Source organism: Anarhichas minor, unplaced genomic scaffold (genome assembly GCF_050575085.1).
Source record: "Anarhichas minor isolate MPS153535 unplaced genomic scaffold, ASM5057508v1 ptg000003l, whole genome shotgun sequence".
Taxonomy (NCBI): domain Eukaryota; kingdom Metazoa; phylum Chordata; class Actinopteri; order Perciformes; family Anarhichadidae; genus Anarhichas; species Anarhichas minor.
Genome location: NW_027466449.1, coordinates 12843358 through 12863573, shown reverse-complemented (window position 1 = coordinate 12863573; position 20216 = coordinate 12843358). Strand labels below are relative to the sequence as shown.

The window sequence follows — 20216 nt, the reverse complement described above, 5'->3', positions numbered from 1 at the left end:
GTCAAAACTACTAATTATAAGTAATAGTTCTGCATTTAAAATGTTTTGGACTTTTGTTTGGTCAAAAAAAGCATTTGAAGACATCAACTTGGCCATTTATTGATAGATTACATGATTAATCAATGTTATCAGAAGATCAATCAATGATGAAAAAACAAGTTGCAGTCCCACAAATGCTGCTAAAAGGAACATTCTACATACACTAAAAGTACTTTTACTTAAAGGTATCATCAAAATGTACATGGCGTAGTACACACTTATACTGCTGAAAATGCTCTGTTATGAGGTTATTACTGATGCATTGTGTACAGGAATCTAGTTTTTTATACATAGTTGGGTTGTTTAATCTACCACAATGATCAGAAGTATGTTTTGTTAGTAAAATCTTAATGTGTAAAGTAACAGTATTCCCATTTTATACTGTAGTTTCTACTCTACAATTCAGAGGAAAATATTGTTCTTTTACTGCACTACATGAGACATCTTTAGTTTAAGATTAACAAAGCTACTAGATTGTTAAATATAGATAAATCAATATGGAGTTTGAAAGAAGTGAACTTCCCACAACGCTGTACCGCTCACTGCTGCATTAGCTGCTACTAGCGTAACAATCACCAACAAAATGTTCTGCGTGAGAGTTGCATTATGGGTAATGTAGGTTTCTGACAGATAAGGAATGTGTTGAATAAATACAATATCAATTTCTCAATGTGTATTGTAACAAAGCGCTTAAGTAAATGCACTTTCCACCTATTGTGTCTAATTGATTCGACCGGCCAAAATAACTGCTTCACAGGAAGAAGTAAATCAAAACATTTTAATTAGAAAGTTGAAAAATGGCAGTAGGTACATAGGACCTCTATTGGCTAGGGAACGAACAGCAACGGAGATGTTGAAGTACAAGATATGAACATAATCTACTAAGCGAAGAGACTGCAATTTCACAGAAAGATTACAAAAAGATAATAAGATGACTGCAAATGATGTACATTTAAAATAAATAAATAGAAATACATATTCATTGAATAGTGTAGCCATTTCTCTTATCTATGTTATTATTGCTGGTATATATTACCTTTAAATGTATTATGATTTAAAACAGACATTTTCTGACAACCTTCAATCGGTCGCAAAACGATATCAACATGTTCAATAAAATCGTTTGTACATTTAAAATTGTGATGCATGAGTTAAGCAATTAAGAATCACAGACATTAACATTCATTTTTTTAAGGAGCTCGATGTTTTTTCAGTTTTTTTTTTCCAATACATTGTGATGAAATGTCCAGAACAGAATGGATGTATTGATGCAGATCGTCTGCTATTGAACTGATCAGCTCTTCCTTGATGCACACAACAACGATCTGTCTACCAAGATGATTCAAAACAAAAGACGAAGTTGCTGAACAACTACCAAGAGTGACAACTTTTGTGCTAACCATTAGCATAGCCATGCGTTTTGTAGTTCTCTATACATGAATTAAAGAGTGTCCACTGAAGAGTCCGATTGTGAAAAAGGTGAACAACCTATATGACTTTGGGGGGGGGGGGGGGGGGGGGGGGGGGGGGACTTTTGGCTTCACGTTAATAGGAAATCCTGAGGAGAAGTCTATTGATCTCTTTCCAGTTGCAACAGAGAAATAGCTGATGAGAAAGCATCACCACAATATGCTTGCGAACATCTACAGAGCACAGTTTCTCTTCTTTAAAGATGGCGGTGGGTCAGCAGCATCACAGCACAGCCAGCAACCAGGAGACATGTTCAGACCGGGGCTGTGTCTTATTGTCTGTGGTAAAGATGAGCTCCTCTCCGTCCTCCCCAATCCTCGGCCGGATCATCCTTGGCTTCCGCAGGACGACAGACTGTCGTACAGAGAATCGCTGAGGGACTCGGGGGTCTCCGGGACCTGAGGGCGGCTAGGGGAGAGAGCTTCCTCCGGCCGGAGCAGCTCCAGCCCGGCCTCCCTGCTCATCTCAGGGACGCTGGGAGTCCGAGTCTTCCCCCTGCGGATCATCCCCGACTGGGCCGGGACGGGCAAGCTGCCTGGGTCGACGACCCGGCTGGAGGAGGGACCGCCGGCCTTCATGCTCTGAAAGGGACGCACAATGGGGTGAGAAACATTTTAGGTCATGTCTTTCGTCTTATGTAACGCCTTTAGGTGCAAAAAAACAAAAGTGGGTTACATAAAGCATACAACTGTGAATCTTTAATGAATACTCAGCTGATTAATAATTTCTAAAGGGAGAATGTGGTTCTGTGTTTTTACATTATGTAAGATGTGAGTGCAGATTTAAAAATGTATCTCAACTTTACTGCCTGCAAAGTACTTTCAATCTGTTAGTGACCCAGATAATTCCTTTAAGCATGCTCCTGAACAGCAGTTTTTCAATAAGAAGAGATCAAATAAAACACATTCATTTGGGGAGAACAAGAATAATAACTTACAAAAATGACTGTTACATTGTCTCCTGATTTACCAGAATTTTGCTTTTTGGGTTTACTAGGTATTCACGACATCTACTGCATGCATGTCCATCCTGGAAGAGGGATCCCTCCACTGTTGTGCTTCATGAGGTTCCTTCCATATTTTCCCCTGTTAAAGCATTTTATTTGGGGAGTTTCTCCTAATCGAAGGTTATACCATGTCATGAAAAAGTAATCGTATAGTATGTCGAACAAAAGTCATACAGAATTCATACTATATAGCACAAATCATAAAAAATACATAATATAGTATGTGGAAAAAACTCATCGTAAAGTAAATCTAAAAATGTATATTATAGAATGTCAAAAAAATGTATAGTATGTCTATAAAAGTCATAGTATTATAAGTCAAAAAAAGGAATTCAAGTCACATATCTTGATAAAAACATCATAAAAATATCATAGTTAAGTATCTAGAATAGTCATAATACAGCATGTCGAAAAACGAGATGGCATAGAATGTCATATTATAGTTTTTCGGGAAACGTCAGTCAAAAAAATCCTAAAAAAATCAGGATAGTTTGAGGAAACAAGACATAGTATAGTATGTTGAAAAAGTGATTTTTTTTCACGAAAGTCATACCATAACCCAAAAAGTCGTAGTAAAATATTTAAAATAATGTCATTGTCGTAATAATACAGCATCCCTACCCCTCTGAATGGAGATCCAAAGGACACGGCCTCCTCTTCCTCCTCCTCCTCCACTGCCAGGTAAACCTCTGCAGGTCCTGCTGGTGTCTTCAGGTTGGGGAAGGTCCAAGTCTTGGAGCGAGGGGAAAACATGTTCGCTCCACAGACCTCGTTGTCTGTAGATGGAGAATTTGAAGACTCGTTTCATCTCGTTTCCACACGTCATTACTAAATATGATCTATCAGGAGCACAAACGCTTTTAAAAAGTGAAATATCTCATATCTGGTATTTTGTACATACGTTCATGTTCCCCAGAGGATGCATCTGTACTGACTTTGGTTTGTAGTTTGTTTGTGCAATGTCTCTGTTCTTCACAACCTCACAGCACAACTGTAGACTCTTTAGTATTGTTTCATTTTCAGTACCTTGTGTCACTCTAAACTACAGTATGGGAAGTACCTCAACCTTGTGAATTGATGACAAAGATATCAGAATATTTTCCTATTAGATGAACACTTCCTGTTATAGAATCACTGCTTTTATGTTTATTTGAGTGCAATACGAGTTTGCAGACTACATCATGTAACAAGTGTACAAAAGCATAACGTATGGAGGGTACATAAAACAACTAAGTGACGTCTAACAATGCCCTGAATGCTATTATGCACCTTCACGTATGACGCCGACGGAGCTTCTTCCCTCCAGCACGGCGCCGTACTGAATGCTAGGAATCAGCTGTTTGTGAGGCACGTAGCACTCCTCCTGGGACGTCGGCTCTCTGTCCAGGGTGCGGGCCCGTCGGCCGGCCCTCCCCGGGGAGCCAGAAGAGTGGCGCTCGGCCCCCGCCCTCGTCTTGGACAGGCTCCGTCCTGCCGCACCGCTGCTGCAGTCGGGCAGGGGGAACGTACCGATGCCGCTGTCCAGGGTGTACGTGGAAGCACCAGAACCTGCAGAGAAAGGAGAAATTCAGAGACTGACTGATGTGGAAAAGCATAAATGAATAAACAGCACGCTCACATAAACAAATTAATAAATAAAAATACACAAAGGAATGAAGAGATAAATGAGTAAATTAATGAATATCACATTATTTATATGATCTTTTACTGAAGTTGTGAATCGATATTCCTCTGGGGCGTGACCTCCTTTATTTCCCCTTGATATGCTAATTAAGGTATGAGCCAATTTATTTTCCCTCACTGTGCAAATTAGGTTTGATTGAAAACCGTATGGATTGTAGTATAGGCAGAAACACTCTGATCTTTTTTTTAAATTAAAGCTCATAAACCTTCAAAAATGTGATTTTTCTTTGCTCTGGTAAATTCCTGACAGACAGTCTTACCTGCAAAGTGTTGAGAGTGAACTGAGTCTGCAAGATTTTCATCCGATGTGATCTTGCCGATTCTGTCTGATCCCTGCATGAAAAAACAACAAAGCAGCAGATGGAGAGAATGTACCAAAAGTCGGCTCTTCACACCAATATGCAGGAACAGTGGAACAGTAGTAGAACCCAAGTTCAGCCGTGAAAAATGATACGATGTTGAACAACTTTCACCAGGGCTAGAAGAGGTATTCAGATTATTTTTCTTAAAGTTACTGCAAGGAACTTTGAACTAATTATGAAACAATCTCAATTTAATACTGACGTCTCTAAATGACATACATAAAGAGACCATCAGCGGGAGATTGGCTCTTCCTACATAGTTATCTTATTACTTTGTCATTGGTGCCATTGCCATTCCTCGCGAAATTAGATGAAATCATGCCGTTTCACCAGATACTCCGTCACCTCAGACTCCAGAGGGGTTTCTGGCAGGGACCCAGCCCACCGCAGACCGACCCAGATCCGGCTTTGCTTCCGAAGCTCTGGCGGGAGGTAGAGAGCTCAGCGCGGGCAGCCGCCTCTCATCCTCCAACCAGGAGCTGAGCTTTGCCCTGCTGCTCTGCCGGTCCCCGCAGGAAGCCAACACAGACACCACGCTGCTGGAGACCCAGGCTGTATGGTTGGGCCCGCTGTAGGGACGGAAGCCACGAGAGAACCAGAACAAGGACCGCTCGTAGCAGAATGTCAGACCCTTCTGCAGTAAAATGAGAGGTCTTCTAAAGGGTCACTGGTGCTCGGAAAAACCACCACTCTCTTCCACAGGGACCGCCAAAATCAACACAAAATAAAGTTCCTTGTTGTAACTTTAAGTAAAAGTAAAAATACCAAATCGCTGTCCTGTAAGAACCATGTATCTCTAAAAACTAAATTTTTCATGAGCTCAGAAAAATAACCCCGTTCTCAGCTTTGTGATGAAGGATTTTACAGCGAGAGGGTTTTTATTAGGTTTTTTTAGCCTAGATAGAAGAAGGAGGATTTTCTCAACCTCAAGGGAACACTTCATCCTACAGTTTATCAGAAACATTAAAAATCAACACATCTGGAGAGACATGGTGTGGTTTTCACTGGACAGGAAGGGAATAACAAAAATTGCAACCTGAAAGTTGCAACCTGAAAGTTGCAACCTGAAAGTTGCAACCTGAAAGTTGTGTCAGAGACACATATTGTACTATTTTCTCCACTACATTTGTCTGATATGTAGTGGAGGAGAAGTATATAGTTGAATAAAATGGCAATATTCAAATAACGTAGAAGTACCTTGTACTTAATTACAGTACTTGAGTAAATGTACTGAACTTCAGTGATGCACGGCTGAAACCTGAGAGCTTGATGCATTAAATGAAAGTGAGTTGTGTCTTCCTCCTAGTCAGTTTGTTTTATCACTATTATAAATGTAAACATGGTGTCAGTTTGTGTCTGACTAAAGAGAAATAAATTAAAGTGCAACTAACAAAGTACCTTCTCCATATCGTCACGACTGGTGGTGTGACTGATGATGTCGCCCTGCTGACAAAACACCGGCTTGGAGCTCTTACAATCGAACGAGAGCCGCCGCTGGGGCACGCTGATCACGTCTTTCCCGTCCACTCTATATTTATCAAACACAAGATAAGTTGAGTTAAGTCGTCCAAGCTTTACCACAAAAAATGAAGTGTTAGCAGTCTCCCATTGAAAAGGATAGTTTGCAATACAGACTATTCAAACAGGATCATTGTTGTAGTGACAACCGCAACTCAACTCTAGCCCCGAGAAGATAGATATGTTAATCTATACTTATTGTATTTGCTATGACTCCAATTAGTATCTTTGTGGTCTGTTTTTTTGTTACTTTAAAATTGTATGTATTATCTATTTATGTTTTACTTATTCCTGTTGTGTCATTATGCAAAACTAATCGTATGATTTCACAAAGAATATATATAAAAAAAAAAATTGTTTTCGGAAATATACTTATTCACTTTAAAGCTGAGAGTAAGATGAGAAGAGCAAAAAAGTCTCGTGTATTTGATTCAGAGGTGCTGAAACCACTTACTTATTCTTTAAAAGGTAAGATATGCCAAATGAGACTTTTCCCCAAAATGTCAAACTATTCCTTTAGTTTAAACTACCATTTGTTATTAAGCAGCCTTACAATCCACTTGACCTTGTTGGGTCCTCACCTATTCAACAGCTGTTGCATGAAGTTGTCAGAGCGTGCTCCCCTGTACATGACAGCCAGCTGTCCCTGAGCTGGGTCCATCACCACCTCACAGGAGTGACCCCTCCCCGACCGCTCCACGTACGCCCTCTCCTCCTCCAGCGCCCTCCTCAGCCCCTCTGCCTTCTCCATCAGAGACGAGATGTTCAGTCCTTCCACTCCTTCTTTACACCTGGTGGCCATTTTCACAGAGTCCCTGCCCACTGAGGGCATGTTGATCTTCCACTCCTTCTTCTCGTCCTTTGCTTTGGTGGCATCCGTCTTGCGGCTCAGCGCTGGCAGCTTGCTCTTCTTCAGGCCGAACCAGCTAGCGATGCCGTTGGAGGCTTTCTGCTTGACCTCGATGCCCTGCCCTCCTCTGTCTTGCACCTGGAGCTTCAGCATGTTCTCCTCGATACCCTTCATAACCTTCTGCTCGATGGCGGATTGTGGGCTGGGAACTGGCGGCAGCGGCTTCTCCCCCTCTGACATTGGAGGTCTCGGGGGAGGAGGCGGCAGGCTGTCGCCGAACATGGGATTCTTTTTCCCTTTGCTGCTGATCTTGGTCCTCTCCTCTGATTTGGACGAGTAACGCGGGGCCTCTGCGGGCTTCCCCCCTCTGTGGACGGACGTGCCCTGGCAAGGTTTGGACGGCGACTTTGGGGGAATTTTGTTGGGGCTGTTGCTATTGTGAGGACCAACACCTGGTTTAAGGTTATAGGCCAGATTCAGGGAGCCAGGACACTTAATGTTGTTGCGTAGTACCTGTGGAGCATCTGTGTTGGGGGACGGCAGACCAATTTTACTCTTTGAGACTTCTGTCTTGGTCACGCACAGTTCTTGTTTAACCACCGCTGAACCAGAATATTTTACAGCCTGTTCATACAGCTGAGATGAACCCGGGTACTTCAAACCACCACTAATAACTCTAGGTTTACTGTCCATAGAGTCTGTGTATTTTGAATGTCTCTGCTCCTCTTTCTGGAGCTCCATGGGCTCCTTGCTCCTTTCTTCTTCATAAGTGCCCTCATTCACTGTGTCGACCGGCCTGAGATTGACTTGTAAATCCTCAGAGCTCCTCAGCTTTCCAAGCGCAGCCAGCCTGTCTTTGAAAGCGTGGTGACTGGAGTCAGCCTGGGGTCTCGGCGCCCCGGCCGCAGGCCTCTTGGGGATGGAAGAGGAGTCGCTCCTCCTGACTGGAGGTGGCGGCGGCGGCTGCCGCTGCTGCTGCTGCTGCTGCTGGACAACCTCAGAGCTCTGCACAGTGATCTCCCTCACATCTGCCGCCGGATTCTCTCTGGTTTGTGAGAAGTTGGCTCTGCCCTGTGCGACCTTGCTGATGGCGGATGTGTTGGGCAAGCTGTGGTGGTTAACCCACACTGGGCTGTCTGAATCCTCTTCTTCATCTGATGTGGATTCTGACGTGGACGAGGACGACTGCTTTCTTTGAGGAGGAGGGTTGAGGACACTTTCGGGTAGCGATTTAACAAGCTTCCTCTCACCCCCGTTCACCTTTGTTTGGGATGGAAGTGTGGTTCTCTTTTCAAGGCCCTGGGTTAGTTCCTCCTCTCTGGAGTTGGTAGACATAACGCAGACATTTTCATAATGAGGGACCCTCTGAGATACTTTGGGTGAGGATGAGGATGCGGAGGAAGGAGCTCCCATCTTTGAAGCAGCACTGGCTTTAGGTGCAGAGAAGCTGCTGTAGCTTATATCCTGAGCGGGCGGGGCGGAGACCTCTTCGGGCTGAGGAGGTGAGGTTGGTGCCGAGTGTGTGGCGGGGTAGGACTCAGACCTGGACGGTGGTGGAGGGGGCTGCCTGCACCTCTCTGTGGTGGTGGCTCTGCGTGTGGGAACAGGCGAGTGGTACACCTCGTAATTGTTTGTGCGACAAGGGATCCTGGAGCTGCGGGTGAGTTGGGGGCTCAGACGGACGGCAGAGGTTGAAGGTTGAGACTTCTCCCCTATCGTGGGAATCTTCAAGAACTTGAGCAGTTTGGACGGCGAGTTGATGGCGGCGGTTTTGACGTCGGTGAGGCACGACGTGCTGGGGCTGACGGTGGCACTGGCTCTCACAGAAGAAGCCTCCTGATCTGTGCAGTCTTTCTCAGGGACGGCTGAGGGGTCATTCGACATGGCAGGCTCGACGCCGTTGTGAACGGCATCACTCGTCTCCATGTCACAGTGGGAGATCTGTGCGCTCTCCTTCACAGAACTGGGCAGGTGGGAGGTGGGACAGAAACCTGTGAGCTCTTCAGAGACACTAGCGTTTAGACAACTCTCAGAGCTATCCTGCTCTTGCTCCACATCCATCACCTCCAGATTCTGATCGGCTGTTTCCGTGACTGAGGAGTGGGCGGTAGCGCCTGCTGGTTGCTGGTGGGCTTCATTCTTGGTGCATTGTTTAGACGGGGGAAAAGACTCCGCCGTTCGGTTCTTACTGTGACATTCGCTTGTAGCAGCTGCAGGAACTACATGGCTCTGAGTGGCTGAGTTGGCTTTTGAAGGACTACAGACGTGGTTGCATGGCTTTGGAGGACTGTCTGGGCTCTTCTTGCAGTGTAAACAGCAGGTGTTCCCTATTTCACACTTCACTGCCCCGTCGCCGTTGACCCGCTGGTGTGAGTCAGTGTCAGAGCAGGAGTAGTGGCAGTGTGTGTGGTGGGATTTGCAGGGTAGTGGAACGGGGTCCGCAGTGGCCAAAACAGCCTCTGTGGACATAAGCACCTGGCTGTAGTCGCAGAAAGACAAGCTTGCGGTGGACGGGTGGAACTTCAGAGGGTCTGTCTCCTCCATCTTGCGAAGTACCTCCAGGATGTGTGCTTTCTTCTTGAAGAAGGGAGACAGGGCCTCCATGGAGGCGGCAGGGCCACGAGGGCCCGGGGAGGCATGCTGTGTGCGGTAGCCATTTCCCTTTGGACAAAAATAGATCTCCATCAGCATACAATTCAATACGGGGCCAAACAATGTATTTCATCAAGACCTTTAGAGCGTTTGCGTACAGGAAATGAGTACAGGGCAGATCAGCTTTTTAAAGCACAATAGTTGAAAACAGAGCAAATGTCAGAGCATGTTTTAACGTCACACACAGGTCTCACTAAGAGGCTTTGATATAATCCTGTTGGTTCACTCTTAATGTTTGGAAAAGGCTTTGGAATAATCACCTTGGCTTGTGCTTCAGTCTGTGCAGGCTCCGCCTGTTTGGCAGAGTCATTGTGCAGCTGTGCATTGTAGTCTGGGAGGGGTCCTGCCTGGACCTGTAATGGGAGATTCATGAGGCAATTATGATGACACTGTATACACTACAGCTTATTGTATACACAGACAACTAGTAGCTATATTGTCCTGGCATCTGTTGGAACAATATAGAGCAGACGTCAAAAGCCTGAGATCCATTACTGGCTCAGCAGCGTCTGAAAGATGGTTTTTGAGAATCAGAGCTGTGCATTGTATACATTTAGTAAGTACTGTGTTTAAGTGAATTTTTTATTTTTTCTTAGATTAAACTGGTAGTTTAACTACTTTAAATGAGTTCCACTTTTCTACAACATTAATACTATTAAGCAAATAAAAGAAAAATATATAATATTGTTACAATCTATAGGGACATTCTGTATTATGAGTAATACTTAAAGTACATTTTGATGATAATACTTCTGTGCTTTTACTTAAAAGACCGATTTATCAATGCACTTCAACAACATTGTCATTGACAGTTAAAAATCAGGATAAAAATATATGCAGCAGAACCAGAGGCATTTTTTAAATGTATTTCACACATTCGCCTTCCTTGACATGGCGCCTACATTACCCACAATGCAACTCGACCACCGAGAGTTCAGCAGGAGATTTGGATGTGCTAGTAGTGACTAATGTAACCTCAAGCTGCTAGCCTAAAGCGGAGATTAGCAGTGGCCTCGAGAGGTCCGGTAAGCTTACTTTCTTCTAATTCCACGCCCAAAGATTTATAACACTTTCAAATTTGTAGTCTTCAGTTTGAAACGACACTGATTCAAGTGACATCACTTCAGGACATTTATGCAGCTTCACAGAGCTCCTTCTGGAGACCCAAAAGGCTTCTTAGCTTGATTCACATAAGCAGTAGTACTCCGCAAGGCTTCAGTGGAAGAAGTTCAGAGTGCACGTGACACACAGTCACTTATGAATCACTACAGCTGATTTACCTGGTAGTGAGCAGTGGGGTGGTTGGGCAGTTTCTGCTGAAAGAGCTCACAAAGCGCTCGGTTTTGTCTCTCCAGGTCAAACACCAACATCTTCAGCTTGATGCACTCCTCTCTCAGGTCCTGTTCAGAGACACACGGAGCAGTGAGACAACTGATGATGCTACAGTTGCTTAAAATCCAAACACAGACGCAGCAATGCAGCTTTCCGTTACCTTTTGATTCAGCAGAGCTTGGACCACGTGGTTGGCCACCTGATAACACCAGAGAACATCACATTTTACACAGAACGACTTAGCTGAGCAGAATTCATAATTGTATTCTTAGTTTCTACATTATATTCTGCAACATGAACTCACCTCATCCAAGCATCTCTCATAAGCTTCTCTCTGACTCTCATTCGCCAACATCAGAGCAGAGTTTTCTGCCTGTGAGGAAAACAACAATTAAACACAAACGTAATGTATTGTGCCATGCACATTTAACTGCCCAGCACACATGAATATATGTAAAAGAAATACAGGTGCATTGGTGAAACAGTCAGACGTGAACACAGTGTTACTTCTTATATAGAACAATTAAATGCAGGCAAACTGGTCTCAGTCAAATAAAATGGCAAATTGTTGTTCTTACACTTTGTTATGGTTAAAACAAGCTCATTATCAATTTAATTCTAACTGCATGAGTGATGGTGTGTGTCTTTATTGTTTCCTCACCTCCAGCTCCCTCAGTCGGTCCATGAGCTCGCTGCTGTTGTCCTCCAGAATGGACTCCACGTCTCCCTCCTCACCTTCCTCGTCCGAACCAAAGTCTTCATCACACATCCTCTGTTCTGTCTCATCAGACATTGTTCTCATCTGTAAACACACAAGGTGACACTGCAACGATCACCATCACAATCTCTACAGCAATAAAATGTCATCTTCTGGGAAAACAACACGCGGTAATAAAACACTAGCCGCTCTGGACGGTGACCAACGTTATAAGAATGCCCTCAATTTCTTAAATATTACAGTACATCTTATTTATTTTTGCTACCCTGCGCTGAAGCTACAATTGCTACTATATAAAAGGTTCTTCTCATACACACAACAGATTATTTGAACAGATATGGATCTGACAGTATTTAGGAACAGATTTGGAGATAGTTAAACGTTGGTAGGATACCTCACAGCTGACCCGTCACAAGCGGTTACCCTGCTCCTACTGTATGCACCGATCTGATATGCAGCACATTAAATACTTTGTCGATATCATAATAAAAAAATAATTGTTTCCGTTAGTTACATACAAGCTGCTGACTCAGTTCAGCAACCCCTGGTCTCATGTTACCTCACGTAAAATAATTGCAATGAGCTCAGAGCAGTAAGGAATACAGATTTTCAATTTGTGAAAAAGTGAGTACCCGCGTCGGATCGATAGTACTCTGTATCTGGAGATTCCCTGAGTTGAGGTGTCAGAGTCATTATCAGGAAAGGAAACATTAGATCTGTTCATCCACACCTGCAAGAACGTAGGTTAGGTTTCAGAGGTGGGGGGGACACGATGAAGTCAGGGGCTTTCACCTCATAAACAAAAAAATATCTCAAGTACTTTTATATAATATCATTTATATAATAATTCTTAATCTAGAACACAACACATTATGATGACTGTAGCATCACTCTTTTCTATTCTCCAAAATGACCAGTACTGCCTTTAAGTCTGTGGGAAGGTAAAATAAATACTCAGAAAGTGGTAACTCCATATCAAAGTTTAACGTATGAATAAATGAAAAGTTACACGTTAGAAAGATCAATTCAGTCTCATTATAAACAACTGTCTTGCTCTACAGAGGAATTAACAAACTCATTTTAACTATTAGTTTAGTCAATAACAGCGTACATTATAAGTAAAAGACAACACAAACAATGGCATCCCTTCAACTACAAAAATGACACTTTATCAAATGCTAAAATATTATGTATTATACTTTGTCATAATAAATATATTTAAATCACTTTCCCAAATGTGACTGACATTGAAATAGGTTGTTGTGCTTTCCCTTATAATGGTAATCCAACAACAACAGTTGGAAATGCTGAATCTTGTTTCAGCCCTTTGCTGTGTCTTCCTCTCCCAACAACCTAATCACATAGTGCAGCCTGAATGCCGCCTGTGAGGTGGAGCCCAGGGCAAAAGACGTCCACTAAGCACTCACTGCGCCTTGTAAAGATAATTGCTGAGCTTACAGTCATAATGAATGTATCAACATTATAATCACAGTAAGGAGGACGCCGTTTGAAGAAATGACATAAAAGTAAATAAGACTGAAAACTGTAAAAGTTCATATTCAGATATTGATGATGATCATACTGTATGTATCGTAGCATATCCATATCTACCCCTGACTGCTTGATTTAGAGGCTATTTATTCTGTATAGTACTCTGCACTACTGCTTTCGGCACTTTAGATAAGATGCTGAACTGCATTTTGTTGTCTCTACTAAATAATACAATTTGATCTAATCTAGAACTGAGAAATGCAGCAAATCCTCATTTCAGAACACGGAAATAGCGAACTTTTGCATCATAAATGACTTAAATGATTAATCCAAATAGATTTTCTGTCGATCGACTAATCATTGCAGCCCTACCTGACTGTATCTGATGTGTCCTTCTGCAGTAAACCAGTTAACGGCGCTGAGGTCTGCTTCACATCAGACACAGCTCTCATCTCCAACACTGACGTTAACAATATTACCACCGTTACACTGTTTGTATTCCGTTTATCTGACAGCCACAACATTTCGCTTCAACACGGCTTCAGAGTTTTGACATGGTCTCATCTACAGGGCTGAGACATCATACCTACAGTGTATTTAGGATTACTGAGCACATTAATCCATCCATCCTGCATCGTTTCAGATAGTTTCAGATGGACTGTAGAGAAAGAATGGCGTCCATATTCCTCTGCAGCTTCAACGAGTTCACCAGCTCAACCTGCAGAAACCACGCTGAGCTGCACAGGCTGCCTGAGTCTGTGAGCACGCTACCCTGCAGGACATATGGCTCCAGTCTAGTAGGCATGGCTCCAGGTGTGTGTGCGTGTGTGTGTGTGTGTGTGAGACTGTGTGTATGTGTGTGTGTGTTGTCAGAGGGGAAATAGGTGTGTCGACATGGACCCAGATCCAACCATCACATCTTAAGGAGTCATTAGAGCGGATGAGACGAGCCTAATTCTGTGGCTGGAGGCCAATCAGGAGCTGGCACAGTTTACAGGTGACACACAAACAAACCACCACCGATGTGTAAAAGTACAAAGAAAGCTTCAAACATTTAGCGGACCACACAACTAAAGTGTGTCTTCAGCACACGAAAACCATCACGTACCTACATTTTTGGTCAGATTATCAGACTTTGATCAGACATTTCCTATTTATATCCTTTGGCCTATTTTTTATTGTCATTAAATCCCATGAAAAGAACAAAACCAACAATGAATGATCATACTAACAAGTATCGTCTGTGTATCCAAAGCCTGATATTTATTATTCATCTGTGGCCTGGAGCTCCATTGTTGTCCAGAAACTATAAAATAAAATAAAAAACACACCAGTGAACTGGGCGACATGTTCTTTCATTACCATGAACACACACTGTAATTCATTTTCACTCAATCCCCCATACACGGTCCTGCTGCCCAAATACTCACTAGAGCACCAAATGTGGACTAATCCGCAGCCAAAGATGCACATAAATCCCCGTCTTTGTGTCATTTTTGCTAACAACTAGTGTTCGGCTGGTTTAGGAAATTACTGACCCTTTTTTAGACATGAAAGTATATAAATCTATCTGTATACCTGACCTGTTTTTAATCCTGCATTCACAGATTTGCATTCACAGATTTGTTGTGGTCCCTCAGCTGCCAAATCCTCCCCTATGTTCGCCATCGGGTTATAGTTTTGTCTGTCAGGTAGAGTTATCAGAGTGCTGAGGGTGAACCAAAACAAGTCGCTGGCCATAAAACCAAAACCATGAGCTGAATTACGGTAAAAAGCTCTGTAAAGTCTCCGACTCTGTCGAGTGAACTGTAGAGTCTGTAATGATTTGTAAAGATGCTCTGTGGTTTCATCACTAGAAGTGACTCCTTTCACATACGAGCAGTCATGTGATCCATTGTTGGTATAAAATAATTGATTACAGCTGCTTAAAAGATTTATGTCTTCAGCTAGAATGAATGGTCTTAGGGCTTAGAGCCAGCCTGGTGAAACTGTATTGAGAAACAGACCAACACATTGTTTTGGTCTTTTTATGTTATTTCTTCACAATACATAAACAGCCGCTTTATCCTTTAAATTGAAAAAAGCTTTTGTAGAAAAGCTTTTTTACAGTACACAGTAAGAAGTAGAGCTGACAATGTACTGGCATTCATTCATGTAATCTATTAATCATTGAAGTCATTTTTCAACGTTCCAGCTCCTCATATGTAGAGAAGATTATCTATGTCATTATCATAGTACACTGAATATATTTGGGCTGCACGTTGACGGTCTGACAAATCAAGACATTTGAAGCCATCACTTTGGGCATTTCAACATTTATTTATTTTTTAAAGTTTTTGTAATGTTTTATAGCCTAAAAGGTAAATTGATTAATTGAGAAAAACATCAGATTTAATGATGAAAATAATTGTTAGTTGCAGCCCTAATGCGTCACCTCATTGGCACCAGTATCAAACATACTGAGAGTATAAAACTCACTACTGGGAAATCAGTACAGACCTGCTGGGCCTCGTGTAACTGGAGCTGTTTGCGAAGCGTTTACAGGAAGATTATCGAACGTCACTGCGGATTGTGAAGCCTGACTGACAAACCTAAGCAGCGCCATCCAAAGTGTAGGGAGCTTATTGAGCCGCGATTGACTGAACGCAGCTAAATCTACACGTATGATGGAGGGCTGATCAATGCGGCCCATCCAAGAACGGAAGCAGATATTAGCCGTCCGTTTGACCCTGGATACAGGGTGGTTATAAATACCATCTCTTCTCTTCACCTAATGCACATTAAAGCTCGGGGCAGCAGGGCTGAGATACGAGCACTCATCTCCCTGTGCGAACATTCACATGGAAATTACAGCGTGGAGAAAAAGACAAACAGAAGTGCAGCTAAATATAAACATGAGAATGTGGTTCTGCGGCTGTGGTTTCTTTTTGATGTGCAGAGTTAACGTCACAAGCCTCACTGAAAAAGCCACCAGAAAGAAGCATCTCTTAAAACAAGTTGAGTCCCTTTTACCCAGAATCCAACAGGCCTAAAACAAGTGCTGGATCTAAGACCTGTTAATATCCGATCAAAGAGCAGATCAACCGATGAGAGAACATGATTATTAATCACACAATCACTCCAGTGCTCAGACCTTTGCACAGGCTTATTGAAATACTGTTGGTTTATAAAAACTAAAACGTTTAGGGACAAAATACTGCAACGAACGATTATTTTAATTATTGATTAATCTGCCTATTTTTGAATGTCCATCCCGGTTTTCCTAGTAGTTTGTTTAGTACAATGTCTTCAGATGTCTTGTTTTGCCCGAACAACAGTCTGAAAAAGAAAAAAATTCAGCAAATCCTCATATCGGAGAAGCTGCAACCAGAACGATCTGCTTGAAAAAATGACTAAAATGATAAATGATAATTTTCAGTTTGATCATTTCCGTTGTTAGGCAGAACAAATATGGAACAAACTTGAGATCTGCTTACCAAGCAACGCAAATGATGCGAATGACTTTTGCAGCACGAAGTTTGTTTGTTATATAGCTTTGTGTTTCGTTTATATCTTGCCTTAATGCCCTTTTTTTAATCTCAGATGTACAGCACTTAAACATCTTAATGTCTGAATTTAAATGCAGAGAGAGGGGAGAAAGCTGCCAGCTGCTTTGTGAACTGCAGTATTGTCATCATGGTGGTGCACTGGGAGCCAGTGACTGTGCACACACACACAGAGGCTCATTGACGGGGCAGAGGAGAGGGTCAATGCGTCCCAGTGGGGCTGCAGTGTCAGGGAGCTCCTTCCACAGAGCTCTGCTGGCAGACTTACAGCCGCTGGTGCTGTCAGAGAGAAGCCACGAGGGGAACGCAAAGAGAGTTAATGATGCTGCTCTGTACACTGGTGGAGCAAGTATTCAGGGCCTTTACTCAAGTTTACTGAAGTACTAATACCACACTGTGAAAGTACTCTGTTACAAGTTAAAAGTCCTGTATCCTACGTTAAGTAAAAGCGTGTCAGTTCAATCAGGAACATGATTGAATATTATACTATTATTATATCAATAGATTATTATTACTAATTTTTTTTTGCAAAACAACAGCTGTTCCCTCCGACTGTGAAACTACTTGTGAAAACTGTTGTATTTTGTCTTCTGTGACTCTGAAGGGAACTTTTGAGAAGTCTGACAAAATAACCCTGATGACGTCATGGCGATGTCATCAGGGATTACCTCGGTTTGGGCTCGAGTCTTAAGACTGTGTTACAAACTGGAGGTCTGGAGTTCAAAAGAAATGTTGCAGTTACACTGTGGGAAATGCAGGTTCCATCGTTTTCCTGACATTTAGAGACTAAATCTCAGGATATCTCGGCCTCTGCTCCATCGATTTTTACCAAATCTGGTCTCTAAATCTGTCTCTTCAAGTCCCCAAACTTTATGGAAGTGTCACTTTAAACCACAGTGGGGGAAAAATTGCAATTTTGCAATAAAATTGAGGATAACGTTTTTTTTATTGAAGATAAGGAGAGACACAAATTGTTTGGATGAGAGAGGCTAGAGGCAGAGGAAAACAGTATAGCAACATTTAAAACAGCCTCATGAGTAAGGCGTCAACGATTAGTCCATTAGTTGATTAATTGATCAGTCGATTGAGAGAAAATGAATCTGTAATATTTCCTAATCAATTAATCATTGTAGTCATTTCCAAAGATAACATGCCAAACATTTCCTGGTTCCAGCTTCTCAAATGTGACAATTTAAACGCCTTTCCTTTGTGATGTATGTACACTGAATAATATTACATGAGTTTGGGACTGTTTGAGACATTATCTTGTGGAATGTGGGAGCATTTTTCAGTTTTATAGACCAAACGATACATCAATTAATTGAGAAAATAATCATCAGTTTAATAGATAATGAAACTAATGGTTATTCGCAGCCCTGATGAGATACCTTCACAGGGGAAGTCTAAGTGTAATGCATATTGCCCATTTCTTTTTTTTTTTACTGCGACTATAAAAATGATTGCAGCGAATAAAAGAAACAATGCTGTAACAGATAGGAAAAAGGACAAAGGAGGAAGACAAATAAAAGAACAGATAAGACTAAAGGTCAACGTCAGCACAGAGCTTTTTGTTTTGTTCTTTAAAATCCAACCCTCTCAAAAAAGATAGAGCAACTAAACGCAACATTGCCAAGTGTAAACAAAGAGCAACGAAGCTCAGCTGTCGCAGCTTAAAGGTCCAATCACTGAACAGCACAGAGGCTCATGTGTTCGCCTCCGAGCCAAGTGAGCACGTCCTGCTTTTGTTCTCCAATGGATACCTGAACATGAAGAATGTGAGCTGTGGGGAGAACTGGTGAGCATTCATCAGCACACAAATAAAGTGCAACTTGACACCAGAGGAAAACCAACGTGTCATTTACTGTAAATAAATATCCAAGGTGTCCTCTAAACAAATTACCCAGCAGCAACTTCTGCAAAGGTCGGTGTGACTTTTCATGGGCGTTTTATCACCGAGACAGAAAGTGTTTTTATTATCTTTTATTTTCAGTGATACCAACGAGCACGACGACAAACAAGCAGAGACACCGAGGACAGGAAGTCAGCGATGAATTCATCTTTGACTCTGTCGATTCAGGGAGCTGATTTTAACTACAAACCGTTACACATGCTGTCAATAACGAACAAATAAGATGCCCGGATGATCGGTAGATTGATCATAGTTGATCGCCAGGGAAATGAACAGACAGCTACTTTGATAACCGATTAATCATTTAAGGTATTTTTAAATTATAAGTGGTGAAGATCCCAAAGTTCTCCAGCTTCTCAGTTGTGACGTTTCGCTGCTAACAGTTAATCCATTAATCCATTAGGTGATTGAAAAATAATGTCAAAAAGATTTTCTGGCTCTAGTTTCTTAACTTTGAGCATATACTGCTTTGTATTGTTGGAAACTGAATGTCTTTGGGTTTTGGACTCAACTAAACATTTAAAGACGTCCCATTGGGCTCTGGGAAACTTTGATGGACTATTTCACTAATCTCTGACATTAAAAGATTAATTTAAAAAAACATTTCTGCGATTATTTTGACAATCACACATTCAGTCAAACATTGTCCGAGTCCACCATCTAAAATGTGACAATTTGCTGTTCTTCTTTGACGTATAAAACGGTAAGTGTATAGTGTATATATATACACACAACGGTATTAATATACTTTGGTTTGGGACAAACCAGCAAATCAAAAGCTCTATTGTGGATTAAGCAAAAATTATTTTGGTAATTGATTTATCATTTTTGTGACAATTTGGTGTATTTTGGTGATTTTGAACTTTAATTCCGTCAAAACAAGCTAATTAGAGCTGAAACTACGGCGGTTTATCGATTACTGGATCGGCAGAAAATCATTTTAACAATCAATGAATTGATTCAGTCAATTATAAACATTCTTTTGTTCCAGCTTCTCAGATGTGAGGATTTGTTTCTTTGTCCTGATTTATATCACTGTAAATTGAATATCTTTGGGTTTTGGACAAAACACCCAGATGTTGAGGGCATGTTTCACCTCTGGACGAAACTGAGATCTGATCGATCAAGAAAACAACCGGCAAATTAACCGAGAATGAAAACATTTGCTAGCTGCAGCCCTAAAACAACTATCACCTTCCTCTGGCAGCAATCTTTAGACCAAACGATTAATCTGCTATAGCTAGTTGTAACCCGAGATCAGTGATACAGTTGACTACATGGTGAAAACACTCACCTGTAGTTTCAGCTCTTGTTAGGATCCTTGAAGAGGAGTCAGTCTCCTGTCAGGCACCTCTGTCTCCCAACAACAAAACCAAGGAGCTGAGGGAGAGAAAACACAACGACACATTTAAATAAAGAAATAAAACCTCAGGCTTATCCTTTCTCCGTCAGGCTTTCTGGTGAAAATAAAAAACACTTCCTGACATCTCTGCCAATCCTATTTGTGTCTTGAAATCATAAGATAGAAACCACAAGATTTGTCCGCTTGTCATGAGATCTTGAAGAGTTAAGCTTGATGGCGGGTGTTTTAGGGTCATCGGGGGGGGGGACCAATGTCACCTCTGTTGTGTGGCGGGCAAA

General features: G+C 42.0%; 1 protein-coding gene across 1 annotated transcript; it reads right to left on the bottom strand.

Moving 5' to 3' along the window:
- Positions 1 to 1571: 1571 nt before the first annotated feature.
- On the bottom strand, positions 1572 to 19957 carry nckap5l (NCK-associated protein 5-like). The gene is made up of 12 exons (XM_076098629.1): positions 19870 to 19957; positions 11574 to 11714; positions 11217 to 11285; positions 11073 to 11111; positions 10861 to 10980; positions 9841 to 9933; positions 6660 to 9589; positions 5959 to 6088; positions 4459 to 4531; positions 3785 to 4063; positions 3137 to 3291; positions 1572 to 2090 (listed from the first exon to the last, which is right to left on the bottom strand). The coding sequence occupies exons 2-12, from the start codon at positions 11712 to 11714 to the stop codon at positions 1836 to 1838; spliced, it is 4284 nt and encodes a 1427-aa protein (XP_075954744.1). The 5' UTR covers positions 19870 to 19957; the 3' UTR covers positions 1572 to 1835.
- Positions 19958 to 20216: the final 259 nt, after the last annotated feature.